This window comes from Hypanus sabinus, unplaced genomic scaffold (assembly GCF_030144855.1).
Source record: "Hypanus sabinus isolate sHypSab1 unplaced genomic scaffold, sHypSab1.hap1 scaffold_630, whole genome shotgun sequence".
Taxonomy (NCBI): domain Eukaryota; kingdom Metazoa; phylum Chordata; class Chondrichthyes; order Myliobatiformes; family Dasyatidae; genus Hypanus; species Hypanus sabinus.
In genome coordinates, this window is record NW_026781486.1 from 38,847 (window position 1) to 53,238 (window position 14,392).

A 14,392-nucleotide genomic window follows, 5' to 3' on the forward strand; every position below is an offset into this window, starting at 1 on the left:
TCTATCATCTCCTCACTCTCCCTGACCAGACGTTTCCATCTCCTGACTGTTACCCATTTATCTGTCTCCCCAGGACCCGGTGTGACCGTATGCCTGTAAATCCCCTCTATCATCTCCTCATTCAACCTGACCAGACGTTTCCCTCTCCTGACTGTTACCCATTTATCTGTCTCCCGAGGACCCGGAGTGACTGCTTGCCTGTAAATCCCCTCTATGATCTCCTCACTCTCCCTGACCAGACGTTTCCCTCTCCTGACTGTTACCCATTTATCTGTCTCCCGAGGACCCGGTGTGATTGCTTGCCTGTAAATCCCGTCTATCATCTCCGCACTCTCCCTGACCAGACGTTTCCCTCTCCTGATTGTTACACATTTATTTCTCTCCCGAGGACCCGGAGTGACTGCTTGCCTGTAAATCCCGTCTATCATCTCCTCACTCTCCCAGACCAGACGTTTCCCTCTCCTGACTGTTACCCATTTATCTGTCTCCCGGGGACACGGTGTGATTGCTTGCCTGTAAATCCCGTCTATCATCTCCTCACTCTCCCTGACCAGACGTTTCCCTCTCCTGACTGTTACCCATTTATCTGTCTCCCGGGGACCCGGTGTGATTGTTGCCTGTAAATCCCGTCTATCATCTCCTCACTCTCCCTGACCAGACATTTCCCTCTCCTGACTGTTACCCATTTATCTGTCTCCCGGGGACCCGGAGTGACTGCTTGCCTGTAAATCCCGTCTATCATCTCCTCACTCTCCCTGACCAGACATTTCCCTCTCCTGACTGTTACCCATTTATCTGTCTCCCGGGGACCCGGAGTGACTGCTTGCCAGTAAATCTCCTCTATCATCTCCTCACTCTCCCTGACCAGACGTTTCCCTCTCCTGACTGTTACCCATTTATCTGTCTCCCCAGGACCCGGTGTGACTGCATGCCTGTAAATCCCCTCTATGATCTCCTCACTCTCCCTGACCAGACGTTTCCCTCTCCTGACTGTTACCCATTTATCTGTCTCCCGAGGACCCGGTGTGATTGCTTGCCTGTAAATCCCGTCTATCATCTCCGCACTCTCCCTGACCAGACGTTTCCCTCTCCTGACTGTTACACATTTATTTCTCTCCCGAGGACCCGGAGTGACTGCTTGCCTGTAAATCCCGTCTGTCATCTCCTCACTCTCCCTGACCAGACGTTTCCCTCTCCTGACTGTTACCCATTTATCTGTCTCCCGGGGACCCGGTTTGATTGCTTGCCTGTAAATCCCGTCTATCATCTCCTCACTCTCCCTGACCAGACGTTTCCCTCTCCTGACTGTTACCCATTTATCTGTCTCCCGGGGGCCCGGTGTGATTGCTTGCCTGTAAATCCCGTCTATCATCTCCTCACTCTCCCTGACCAGACATTTCCCTCTCCTGACTGTTACCCATTTATCTGTCTCCCGGGGACCCGGAGTGACTGCTTGCCTGTAAATCCCGTCTATCATCTCCTCACTCTCCCTGACCAGACATTTCCCTCTCCTGACTGTTACCCATTTATCTGTCTCCCGGGGACCCGGAGTGACTGCTTGCCAGTAAATCTCCTCTATCATCTCCTCACTCTCCCTGACCAGACGTTTCCCTCTCCTGACTGTTACCCATTTATCTGTCTCCCCAGGACCCGGTGTGACAGCATGCCTGTAAATCCTCTCTATCATCTCCTCACTCTCCCTGACCAGACGTTTCCCTCTCCTGACTGTTACCCATTTATCTGTCTCCCGAGGAACCGGTGTGATTGCTTGCCTGTAAATCCCGTCTATCATCTCCGCACTCTCCCTGACCAGACGTTTCCCTCTCCTGATTGTTACACATTTATTTCTCTCCCGAGGACCCGGAGTGACTGCTTGCCTGTAAATCCCGTCTATCATCTCCTCACTCTCCCAGACCAGACGTTTCCCTCTCCTGACTGTTACCCATTTATCTGTCTCCCGGGGACCCGGTGTGATTGCTTGCCTGTAAATCCCGTCTATCATCTCCTCACTCTCCCTGACCAGACGTTTCCCTCTCCTGACTGTTACCCATTTATCTGTCTCCCGGGGACCCGGTGTGATTGTTGCCTGTAAATCCCGTCTATCATCTCCTCACTCTCCCTGACCAGACATTTCCCTCTCCTGACTGTTACCCATTTATCTGTCTCCCGAGGACCCGGTGTGATTGCTTGCCTGTAAATCCCGTCTATCATCTCCGCACTCTCCCTGACCAGACGTTTCCCTCTCCTGATTGTTACACATTTATTTCTCTCCCGAGGACCCGGAGTGACTGCTTGCCTGTAAATCCCGTCTATCATCTCCTCACTCTCCCAGACCAGACGTTTCCCTCTCCTGACTGTTACCCATTTATCTGTCTCCCGGGGACCCGGTGTGATTGCTTGCCTGTAAATCCCGTCTATCATCTCCTCACTCTCCCTGACCAGACGTTTCCCTCTCCTGACTGTTACCCATTTATCTGTCTCCCGGGGACCCGGTGTGATTGTTGCCTGTAAATCCCGTCTATCATCTCCTCACTCTCCCTGACCAGACATTTCCCTCTCCTGACTGTTACCCATTTATCTGTCTCCCGGGGACCCGGAGTGACTGCTTGCCTGTAAATCCCGTCTATCATCTCCTCACTCTCCCTGACCAGACATTTCCCTCTCCTGACTGTTACCCATTTATCTGTCTCCCGGGGACCCGGAGTGACTGCTTGCCAGTAAATCTCCTCTATCATCTCCTCACTCTCCCTGACCAGACGTTTCCCTCTCCTGACTGTTACCCATTTATCTGTCTCCCCAGGACCCGGTGTGACTGCATGCCTGTAAATCCCCTCTATGATCTCCTCACTCTCCCTGACCAGACGTTTCCCTCTCCTGACTGTTACCCATTTATCTGTCTCCCGAGGACCCGGTGTGATTGCTTGCCTGTAAATCCCGTCTATCATCTCCGCACTCTCCCTGACCAGACGTTTCCCTCTCCTGACTGTTACACATTTATTTCTCTCCCGAGGACCCGGAGTGACTGCTTGCCTGTAAATCCCGTCTGTCATCTCCTCACTCTCCCTGACCAGACGTTTCCCTCTCCTGACTGTTACCCATTTATCTGTCTCCCCAGGACCCGGTGTGACCGTATGCCTGTAAATCCCGTCTATCATCTCCTCACTCTCCCTGACCAGACGTTTCCCTCTCCTGACTGTTACCCATTTATCTGTCTCCCGGGGGCCCGGTGTGATTGCTTGCCTGTAAATCCCGTCTATCATCTCCTCACTCTCCCTGACCAGACATTTCCCTCTCCTGACTGTTACCCATTTATCTGTCTCCCGGGGACGCGGAGTGACTGCTTGCCTGTAAATCCCGTCTATCATCTCCTCACTCTCCCTGACCAGACATTTCCCTCTCCTGACTGTTACCCATTTATCTGTCTCCCGGGGACCCGGAGTGACTGCTTGCCAGTAAATCTCCTCTATCATCTCCTCACTCTCCCTGACCAGACGTTTCCCTCTCCTGACTGTTACCCATTTATCTGTCTCCCCAGGACCCGGTGTGACAGCATGCCTGTAAATCCTCTCTATCATCTCCTCACTCTCCCTGACCAGACGTTTCCCTCTCCTGACTGTTACCCATTTATCTGTCTCCCGGGGACCCGGTGTGACTGCTTGCCTGTAAATCCCGTTTATCATCTCCTCACTCTCCCTGACCAGACATTTCCCTCTCCTGACTGTTACCCATTTATCTTTCTCCCGGGGACCCGGAGTGACTGCTTGCCTGTAAATCTCCTCTATCATCTCCTCACTCTCCCTGACTAGACGTTTCCCTCTCCTGACTGTTACCCATTTACCTGTCTCCCCAGGACCCGGTGTGACTGCATGCCTGTAAATCCTCTCAATCATCTCCTCACTCTCCCTGACCAGACGTTTCCCTCTCCTGACTGTTACCCATTTATCTGTCTCCCCAGGACCCGGTGTGACTGCTTGCCTATAAATCCCGTCTATCATCTCCTCACTCTCCCTGACCAGACGTTTCCCTCTCCTGACTGTTACCCATTTATCTGTCTCCCCAGGACCCGGTGTGACCGTATGCCTGTAAATCCCCTCTATCATCTCCTCACTCACCCTGACCAGACGTTTCCCTCTCCTGACTGTTACCCATTTATCTGTCTCCCGAGGACCCGGAGTGACTGCTTGCCTGTAAATCCCCTTTATCATCTCCTCACTCTCCCTGACCAGACGTTTCCCTCTCCTGACTGTCACCCATTTATCTGTCTCCCCAGGACCCGGTGTGACTGCTTGCCTGTAAATCCCCTCTATCATCTCCTAACTCTCCCTGACCAGTCGTTTCCCTCTCCTGACTGTTACCCAACTATCTGTTTCCCCAGGACCCGGTGTGACCGTATGCCTGTAAATCCCCTCTATCATCTCCTCAGTCTCCCTGACCAGACGTTTCCCTCTCCTGACTGTTACCCATTTATCTGTCTCCCGGGGACCCGCTGTGACTGCTTGCCTGTAAATCCCGTCTATCATCTCCTAACTCTCCCTGACCAGACGTTTCCCTCTCCTGACTGTTACCCATTTATCTGTCTCCCCAGGACCCGGTGTGACCGTATGCCAGTAAATCCCCTCTATCATCTCCTCACTCTCCCTGATCGACGCTTCCCTCTCCTGACTGTTACCCATTTATCTGTCTCCCGGGGACCCGGTGTGACTGCTTGCCTGTAAATCCCGTCTATCATCTCCTCACTCTCCATGACCAGACATTTCCCTCTCCTGACTGTTACCCATTTATCTGTTTCCCGGGGACCCGGAGTGACTGCTTGCCTGTAAATCTCCTCTATCATCTCCTCACTCTTCCTGACCAGACGTTTCCCTCTCCTGACTGTTACCCATTTATCTGTCTCCCCAGGACCCGGTGTGACTGCATGCCTGTAAATCCTCTCTATCATCTCCTCACTCTCCCTGACCAGACGTTTCCCTCTCCTGACTGTTACCCATTTATCTGTCTCCCCAGGTCCCGGTGTGACCGTATGCCTGTAAATCCCCTCTATCATCTCCTCACTCAACCTGACCAGACGTTTCCCTCTCCTGACTGTTACCCATTTATCTGTCTCCCGAGGACCCGGAGTGACTGCTTGCCTGTAAATCCCCTCTATCATCTCCTCACTCTCCCTGACCAGACGTTTCCCTCTCCTGACTGTTACCCATTTATCTGTCTCCCGAGGACCCGGTGTGATTGCTTGCCTGTAAATCCCGTCTATCAGCTCCGCACTCTCCCTGACCAGACGTTTCCCTCTCCTGACTGTTACACATTTATTTCTCTCCCGAGGACCCGGAGTGACTGCTTGCCTGTAAATCCCGTCTATCATCTCCTCACTCTCCCAGACCAGACGTTTCCCTCTCCTGACTGTTACCCATTTATCTGTCTCCCGGGGACACGGTGTGATTGCTTGCCTGTAAATCCCGTCTATCATCTCCTCACTCTCCCTGACCAGACGTTTCCCTCTCCTGACTGTTACCCATTTATCTGTCTCCCGGGGACCCGGAGTGACTGCTTGCCTGTAAATCCCGTCTATCATCTCCTCACTCTCCCTGACAAGACATTTCCCTCTCCTGACTGTTACCCATTTATCTGTCTCCCGGGGACCCGGAGTGACTGCTTGCCTGTAAATCTCCTCTATCATCTCCTCACTCTCCCTGAACAGACGTTTCCCTCTCCTGACTGTTACCCATTTATCTGTCTCCCCAGGACCCGGTGTGACTGCATGCCTGTAAATCCTCTCTATCATCTCCTCACTCTCCCTGACCAGACGTTTCCCTCTCCTGACTGTTACCCATTTATCTGTCTCCCGGGGACCCGGTGTGACTGCTTGCCTGTAAATCCCGTCTATCATCTGCTCACTCTCCCTGACCAGACATTTCCCTCTCCTGACTGTTACCCATTTATCTGTCTCCCGGGGACCCGGAGTGACTGCTTGCCTGTAAATCTCCTCTATCATCTCCTCACTCTCCCTGACCAGACGTTTCCCTCTCCTGACTGTTACCCATTTATCTGTCTCCCCAGGACCCGGTGTGACTGCATGCCTGTAAATCCTCTCTATCATCTCCTCACTCTCCCTGACCAGACGTTTCCCTCTCCTGACTGTTACCCATTTATCTGTCTCCCCAGGTCCCGGTGTGACTGCTTGCCTATAAATCCCGTCTATCATCTCCTCACTCTCCCTGACCAGACGTTTCCGTCTCCTGACTGTTACCCATTTATCTGTCTCCCCAGGACCCGGTGTGACCGTATGCCTGTAAATCCCCTCTATCATCTCCTCACTCACCCTGACCAGACGTTTCCCTCTCCTGACTGTTACCCATTTATCTGTCTCCCGAGGACCCGGAGTGACTGCTTGCCTGTAAATCCCCTTTATCATCTCCTCACTCTCCCTGACCAGACGTTTCCCTCTCCTGACTGTCACCCATTTATCTGTCTCCCCAGGACTCGTTGTGACTGCTTGCCTGTAAATCCCCTCTATCATCTCCTAACTCTCCCTGACCAGTCGTTTCCCTCTCCAGACTGTTACCCAATTATCTGTTTCCCCAGGACCCGTTGTGACCGTATGCCTGTAAATCCCCTCTATCATCTCCTCAGTCTTCCTGACCAGACGTTTCCCTCTCCTGACTGTTACCCATTTATCTGTCTCCCGGGGACCCGCTGTGACTGCTTGCCTGTAAATCCCCTCTATCATCTCCTAACTCTCCCTGACCAGACGTTTCCCTCTCCTGACTGTTACCCATTTATCTGTCTCCCCAGGACCCGGTGTGACCGAATGCCTGTAAATCCCCTCTATCATCTCCTCACTCTCCCTGATCGACGCTTCCCTCTCCTGACTGTTACCCATTTATCTGTCTCCCGGGGACCCGGTGTGACTGCTTGTCTATAAATCCCGTCTATCATCTCCTCACTCTCCCTGACCAGACGTTTCCATCTCCTGACTGTTACCCATTTATCTGTCTCCCCAGGACCCGGTGTGACCGTATGCCTGTAAATCCCCTCTATCATCTCCTCACTCTCCCTGACCAGACGTTTCCCTCTCCTGACTGTTACCCATTTATCTGTCTCCCGGGGACCCGGTGTGATTGCTTGCCTGTAAATCCCTTCTATCATCTCCTCACTCTCCCTGACCAGACGTTTCCCTCTCCTGACTGTTACCCATTTATCTGTCTCCCGGGGACCTGGTGTGATTGCTTGCCTGTAAATCCCGTCTATCATCTCCTCACTCTCCCTGACCAGACGTTTCCCTCTCCTGACTGTTACCCATTTATCTGTCTCCCGGGGACCCGGTGTGATTGCTTGCCTGTAAATCCCGTCTATCATCTCCTCACTCTCCCTGACCAGACGTTTCCCTCTCCTGACTGTTACCCATTTATCGGTCTCCCGAGGACCCGGTGTGACTGCATGCCTGTAAATCCCCTCTATCATCTCCTCACTCTCCCTGACCAGACGTTTCCCTCTCCTGACTGTTACCCATTTATCTGTCTCCCGAGGACCCGGTGTGACTGCTTGCCTGTAAATCCCCTCTATCATCTCCTCACTCTCCCTGACCAGACGTTTCCCTCTCCTGACTGTTACACACTTCTCTGTCTCCCGAGGACCCGCTGTGACTGCTTGCCTGTAAATCCCGTCTATCATCTCCGCACTCTCCCTGACTAGACGAAGGTCATCGAGCTGCCTCTCTACTTCCCTAACGTGGTCGCTAAGGAGCTGTAGCTCGAAGTAGCTGGCGCGGATGTGGCCGACTGGAAGGCTGGGATTCTCCCGGACATCCCGCATCTAACACCCAGCAGAGAACACCGGACTCACAGACAGACTTCCTGTTCTGTTCCTCACGGGCAGCTCACCTCTCCTCGACCCGTTATCGCCGAGGCCTGAATGAACCAAAGGCCTACCACTCTGTCTCAGATTACTCCTTTGATAACCGCTCCTCTGATGAACGCTCCGCTCGGCAGTGTCTCCTTTTTATGACTGAACCTGCCCTGTTGTCCAGCTGACGATTATTGTCCCAGTTACAGCGACTGACAGGCCACGTACAGTGGACTAACGCTCTCCATGCCACATTTTTAAATAACCGCCCGCAGACCCTCGAGAAATCCCACTTCGTAAACGTCCGTTGACGCCGCCGATAGGCAACGTACATTCTCTACCGGTCTCTACTTTTATTTCTCTCTCTCTCTCTCTCTCTCTCTCATCTCTCAGACGGTCTGAACTTTCAGACCTCTCTCTCTGTCAATCTCTCTCTCTCTCTCTCTCTCTCTCTCTCTCTCTCTCTCATCTCTCAGACGGTCTGAACTTTCAGACCTCTCTCTCTGTCAATCTCTCTCTCTCTCTCTCTCTCTCTCTCTCTCTCTCTCTCTCTCTCTCTCTCTCTCTCTCTCTCTCTCTCTCTCATCCCGCTCGGTCCCTATCCCTCACTCCATCCTTCCTCTCTGTCCCTACAGCCTTCTCTCTCCTCCCTCGCAGTCCCTACCCCTCTCTCTCTCTCTTCAATTCCAACATGACCTCCCTACTCCTGTACTTATTGCCCTGACTGTTGAAGGGCGGTTCGAAAGACGGTTTCTTCACCGCCCTGTCTACCTGTGACTCCAGCGTCAGAGAACCGTGCACCTACACCCCTGGATCCCTCTGTTCTACAAAACTCTCCACGCTCCCTGCCTACTTGTGACTCCACTTTAAGAGAACCGTGTATCTATACCTCTGTCCTTCTGTCCTACAACACTCCCCAGGGTCCCTGTCTACCTATGACTCCAGCTTCAGAGAACCGTGTCCCTGTACCCCTGGATCCCTCTGTTCTACAACAGTCTCCACGGTCCCCGTCTACCCGTGACTCCACTTTCAGGGAACCGTGTACCCTTATACCCTTGGGTCCCTCTGTTCGACAATACTCTCCAGGGTCCTGTCTACCTGTGACTTCAGTTTCAGGTATCAGGGTACCTCTCGCCCTACATTCGATAATCTTTCCCAAGTTTCCTCCCGTTGACCGTGCAAGCCCTACCCTGTTGTTTGTCTTCCTGAAATACTATAGCTCAAACTAAATTGCATCTGGTTCTGCCCGGTCGACTTCCCCGGCGAATTGAGATCCCACTGTAGGAGAAATCTGTCTTCACTGTTTAAAACGACATCAGCGTTAATGCCGTCTGCAAGCTCACCTTCTGCATACTGTGTAATCTGCTATAAATGGTCGATATATTTGACAAAGATCGATCGTCCCACCACCGACCACCCGTGAACAGCGCTAGTGACGAGCTTCCGGTCTGAGAAACGGACTGCAACACTAAACCGTGTCTGCGATCTCCGAGCCAATTGGGTGAATGCGGGTCGGTGGACTAGGTGACAGTAAGCGCTCTGCAAGGACCAGAAGGGCCGAGATGGCCTCTTTCACTGCTGTGATTGTTATATGGTTATATATATGAACGATCTGAATGTGAATGGAGGTGAATGGTTTGGTATGTTTGCAGATGACAGGCTGATGGGTGTTGAGGATCGCTTAGCGGATCTGCATTCAATTCCATAGGTCACGGATCAGTTTCCGATATGGGATGGAGGAATGGCAGATGGTGTTTAACCCGGCGAAACGTAAAATTTTGACCCTGGTAGGCGAAATGCTCAGAGATAGCAGAAGATCATAAGAGTTCTAGACGGTATCATTCCCAAATGTGAAACGTCTAACACCGGAGGGAAAGCATCCCGGACAGCATTGCCGGCCGAAGGGCCTGTTCCTCTGCTGTACTGGCTGGTCTACGATGCAGGATGTTCGAAACACACAAAACATTGTCAAATGTCCAGGTTCTCACAAGTCTTTGCCGCAGACAGCAGAGTTCCCTGTGTGGATACGTGGGTAACACCACCAGTCATGACGTCCACCGGCCTCTGTGTTCTGTGGACAAGCCAGTAGGGAAACTCAGTTGTGAATCCCTGTCATCGCAATCTTGTGAATGGATCTCCCATGAGAGAGACTTTGTCAAAGACCCGTCTGCAGTCAAATCTTTATCACTCCATTGAACCGCGTGATCAACCCGAGATCCCTTTCCGTTTCGACAGTTAAAGGTTCGGTCGTTAACTGCCTCCTGTCCAGTGATATTTAACTCCCCAAAGGAAAATACCTCACAGTTACCTGACCTAAACTCTGTTTGCCATTTTCCACCCAGATCTACTACTGATCCATACCCCACCGAAACTATTGGGGATCTTCCTCACTGTCCACAACACCACCAGTCTTTGTGTCGTCTGAGATTTTACAACCATCCATCTCTATTTTCATCCAGATCAAAAACACCGGATGGTCCGGTTGTATATGAATACCATTTTGCACCATCGTTTTTCTTCTTTTCTTATATTTTTTAAATATATTTTATTTAGTTTTTCATTGAAAAACAGTTCGGAGTAGGGTCTTCCGAACATTCAGGCCGCGCTGCACAACAATTCTCCGATTTATTCCTTTCCTAATGACTTTTAAAATTACAATAACCAATAAACCGACCAACCGGTATGTCTTTGTACAGTGGGGGGAAACCAGAGCGCCCGGAGGAAATCCACACGCTCGTGGGGAGAAATTGGAAACTCCTTGCTGGAAGCGACGGGAATAGAACCCGGGTCGCTGGTTCTGTAAAGCGCTGCGCTAACCATCACATGCCCGTGCCGCCCTTCTCCTTGACAGCAATCACTAAACATACAAAACGCAATGGAGTCCCCGAAAATCCCCACAACATGTTAATCCCCACAAGACGGTCATTGATCTTATGTGTGAAAAAGGAAAAAGGCGGGCGAACAATAATACAGCTACGGTAAATAATAAACATGTGACACTCTCTCTTTCCACTCTTTCACGCACCTCTCTCTCGCTTCATTGTCCGTTCCCCCTCTTTCCCACATTTTTCTCCCCTCACTCTCTCTCTCTTTCCCAATCTTTCCCTGTCTCTCTCAGACATCCCACTCCCCATTCACACAGAACATCACTTCCTCTTCTCACGCGGCCACTTCCTCTCCCCTTTCTCTTCTCGTTTTCTCTCCCCCATTCTCTCACATTTTCCCGCCCATCGCCGTCCTCTCACCATCCCCTGAATTCTCCTTCTGTTTCTCTGAATGGCGTCTCCACAGGTCCGCATAAACAGGAGCCGAATGAGAACATTGGAAATAGACCGGATCGTAAGATCTGCCTGCACAGCCTAGTGACGTCCGTCCTCTTCGTGGCCGTGGTCGGGCTGTCGATCTATGGTGAGTCGAACGGACTCCGGTTGGAGTCAGACCGTAAAATAACAAAGTGGAATAAAACATGAGTGTAAAACCTCACAGTGACCCGGACTCGCCGCTGAACGTGTACTTCACCATGACACTGACACATACCGTTCCGGGCCTCCATGACACTGTCACACCCCTCACCGTAGAACTGACACTAGCTTTCCTGTACAGGGACATAACTCCCACCATGACACAGTTACGTCCACACCGTGACACCGAGAAAAGCAAGTCTGAATCCGGACGGCCAATTCCCCGTGCATACCTGGATAACCCTCCCCTGAGGGACCCAGTCAAAAGCCCCCGGCTCCAACTTAATCGATCACATTCGGGAGAGGTGACAAAATCTCTGGAATCAGAGAGACGCTTATCAGCCCTGGCAAGAGAAAGGATTTGGACTCTCAGCAATGAGGCTCAATGTAACTGGGAATGAGAGAGGGAGGGATGATCGTCGTGGAAGGAGAGGCCGCGGCTGGTGGGTGGAAGGGAGTCCCAGTGGGGGACACAGCTGAATTCACCCACACAGTGAAAGAGAACATGGAAAATAGTTCGAACCATGGGATCTGACTACTCCGCCTCTTTACGTCCGCCCTTATCGTGATTGTTTCCGGTCTCTCGACCAATGGTGAGCCGAACGGGATCCAAATGTAAATAATTTGTTATTGTAAAACACGACAGAGACACCGAGACGCCCTTCACCGTGACACTGAGGCATCACTCACTGTGACACCAACACGCTCCTCAACCCGACCCGTCCAGCTCCGCACCGTGACAAAGACTCACATATCACTGTAACACCCTTCAACGAGACAGTATCACCCCTCAACATAACACCGATGCACAACTTACGTTGTACACCCCGTGACATTGATCCACGCCTCAGCGTGAAACTGTCACACCCACCGTAGCCATGACATGTCTCTCACCGTGACTCAGACACACCTCTCTCTGTGAGACCAGCGCATCACAAACCATGACACAGTTACTCTACACACCGGGACACCCACACGCCCCTCACTCTGAGATTTCCCTCGCAGTGACATCGAGAATCACTTCATTATGAACCGCCTCAACTCTCGACAGTGCACCTAAACTCCTATCACAGTGACACCGACTCCTTCCTCAGAGCAACTCGAACATGCCCCGCACGATACTAACGCAGACCCCCCTTGTACCATCAACAAACCCTTCAGCGGGACATTGATATACCACTCAGCGTGACACAGACACCCCTCTCAATGTGGCGCTGAAGCCACTCACTGTGTCACCAGCACATTCTTCACTGTGACACCCTTCACCGTGACACTGACACAACACTCTCTGTGACCCGTTCGGTAGCGTGACGCTGACTCGCGTGTCACTGTAAATGCTAATCATCCTTCACCATCTCTCTCAGTGTCACAGATTCGTCAGTCTCAGATCACATCCAGCCGAAACTTACAGCTCCTTCGGGAAGAATATCGCGAGATGAACAGGACCCAGCGCCAATGTCGACTACAAGTCCTTGAGTTAAACTCAACCCTTGAATCCACAATATCCGAGAATTCCCTCCTGAATCTGACCCAGGGAACCTGTCTCAACTATCTTTCTGCGCTCAACTCTAATCTGTCCGTTCTTAAACGAAGAAACACTGAACTTCGTAACCAGGTTATTCAGGTGAAAAAGAAGTACAGATCTGCCAACGAAACCAAGGCTCAAATTTGTCAATTGTTGACCGGCACAAGAGGTGAGGCATAATCACACTCTTTCTCCAGTTCCTCATCACAGGGCAGGCATGGAGAGAGGAAGCGTCTCTCTGTGCTTGACATCTGGACTGTGTGAAGAGATGGTATGGAGGGTGATTCACTCTGTGTTTGACCCGGTGAGTGTGTGATAAGACGGTGTGGAAGGAGTTGGATAAAAAAAATGGCTTAAAGGAAGATAACAGAGTGTAGTTGTGGAAGGAAAGTATTCTGCCTGGAGGTCAGTGACTCGTGGAGTCCTGGACCCCGGCTATTTGTGATTTTTATAACTGACTTGGATGTAGAGGTGGAAGGATGGGTGAGTAAGTTTATGCACGACACAAAGGTTGGAAAATTTGTGGATGGAGCTATATGTGGTCGAAGGATACAAGAGTATATATACAGGCTGCAGAGTTGGGCAGAAAAATGGCAGATGGAGTTCAACCCAGACAAGTGTGAGGTGATGCATTTTGGAAGGACAAACCAGAAGACTGAGTGCAGGAATAATGGTCAGTTACTTAAAAGTGCGGATGAACAAAGGGACCTGGGGTTTAAATCCATACATCCATCAAGGTCGCTGCACAGGTTGATAGAGTAGTTAAGAAGACCTATGGGATGCTAGGCTTCATTAACAAAGGATTGAGTTCAAGAGTAGAGAGTTCATGTTGCTACTCTACAAATCTCTGGTGAGACCGCACTTAGAGTATTGTGTTCACTTCTCGTCACCTCATTATAGGAATGATGTGGACGCTATGGAGAGGGTGCAAAGGAGATTTACCAGGATGTTGCCTGGATTGGAGAAACAGTCATATGAAGCTAGTTTAACAGAGCTGGGACTTTTCTCTTTGGAGCGTAGAAGAATAAGAGGGGACTTGATAGAGGTCTACAAGATTCTGAGAGGCATAGATAGATTGAATAGTCAATACCTGTTTCCCAGCACACCAACAGCAAATACCAGAGGACATATGTACAATATTAAGGGAGGGAAGTTTAGGGGAGACATCAGGGGTAAGTCTTTTACACAGAATGTTGTGAGTGCCTGCAATGACTTGCCAGGAATGGTGGTGGAGGCTAAAACATTAGAGGTATTTAAGACCCTCTTGGAGAGGCACATGGATGAATGAAAAATATAGGGTTATGGAGTAGTGCGGGTTTAGTAATTTTTTAAGGACTATATGGGTCAGCACAACGTGGAGGGCTGAAGGGCCACTACTGCGCTGTAATGTTCTATGGTTCTATGGTTCTATGGAGTAACACAGATAAACTGACCCCGGAGGAGTGTGACTGGACGTCGTGCAGGAAATTTCACTACACGTCTGAACGCTGGAATGTGTGATGAGGCCATGGCGAAGGAGATTCACTCTGTGTCTGATCCAGACAGTGCGTGACGAGGCTTTGCAGAG

At 51.0% G+C, this 14,392-nt stretch overlaps 1 protein-coding gene across 1 annotated transcript in view; it reads left to right on the forward strand.

Annotated features, from left to right (window-relative positions):
- The window catches only part of LOC132389695 (C-type lectin domain family 12 member B-like), a 48,602-nt gene that overhangs the window by 30,206 nt on the left and 4,004 nt on the right, over window positions 1-14,392 (forward strand). The window contains exons 4-5 of the mRNA XM_059962256.1: window positions 11,131-11,247; window positions 12,665-12,994. Coding sequence (XP_059818239.1) covers window positions 11,131-11,247; window positions 12,665-12,994 — 447 coding nt within the window. The remainder of the gene's footprint in view (window positions 1-11,130; window positions 11,248-12,664; window positions 12,995-14,392) is intronic.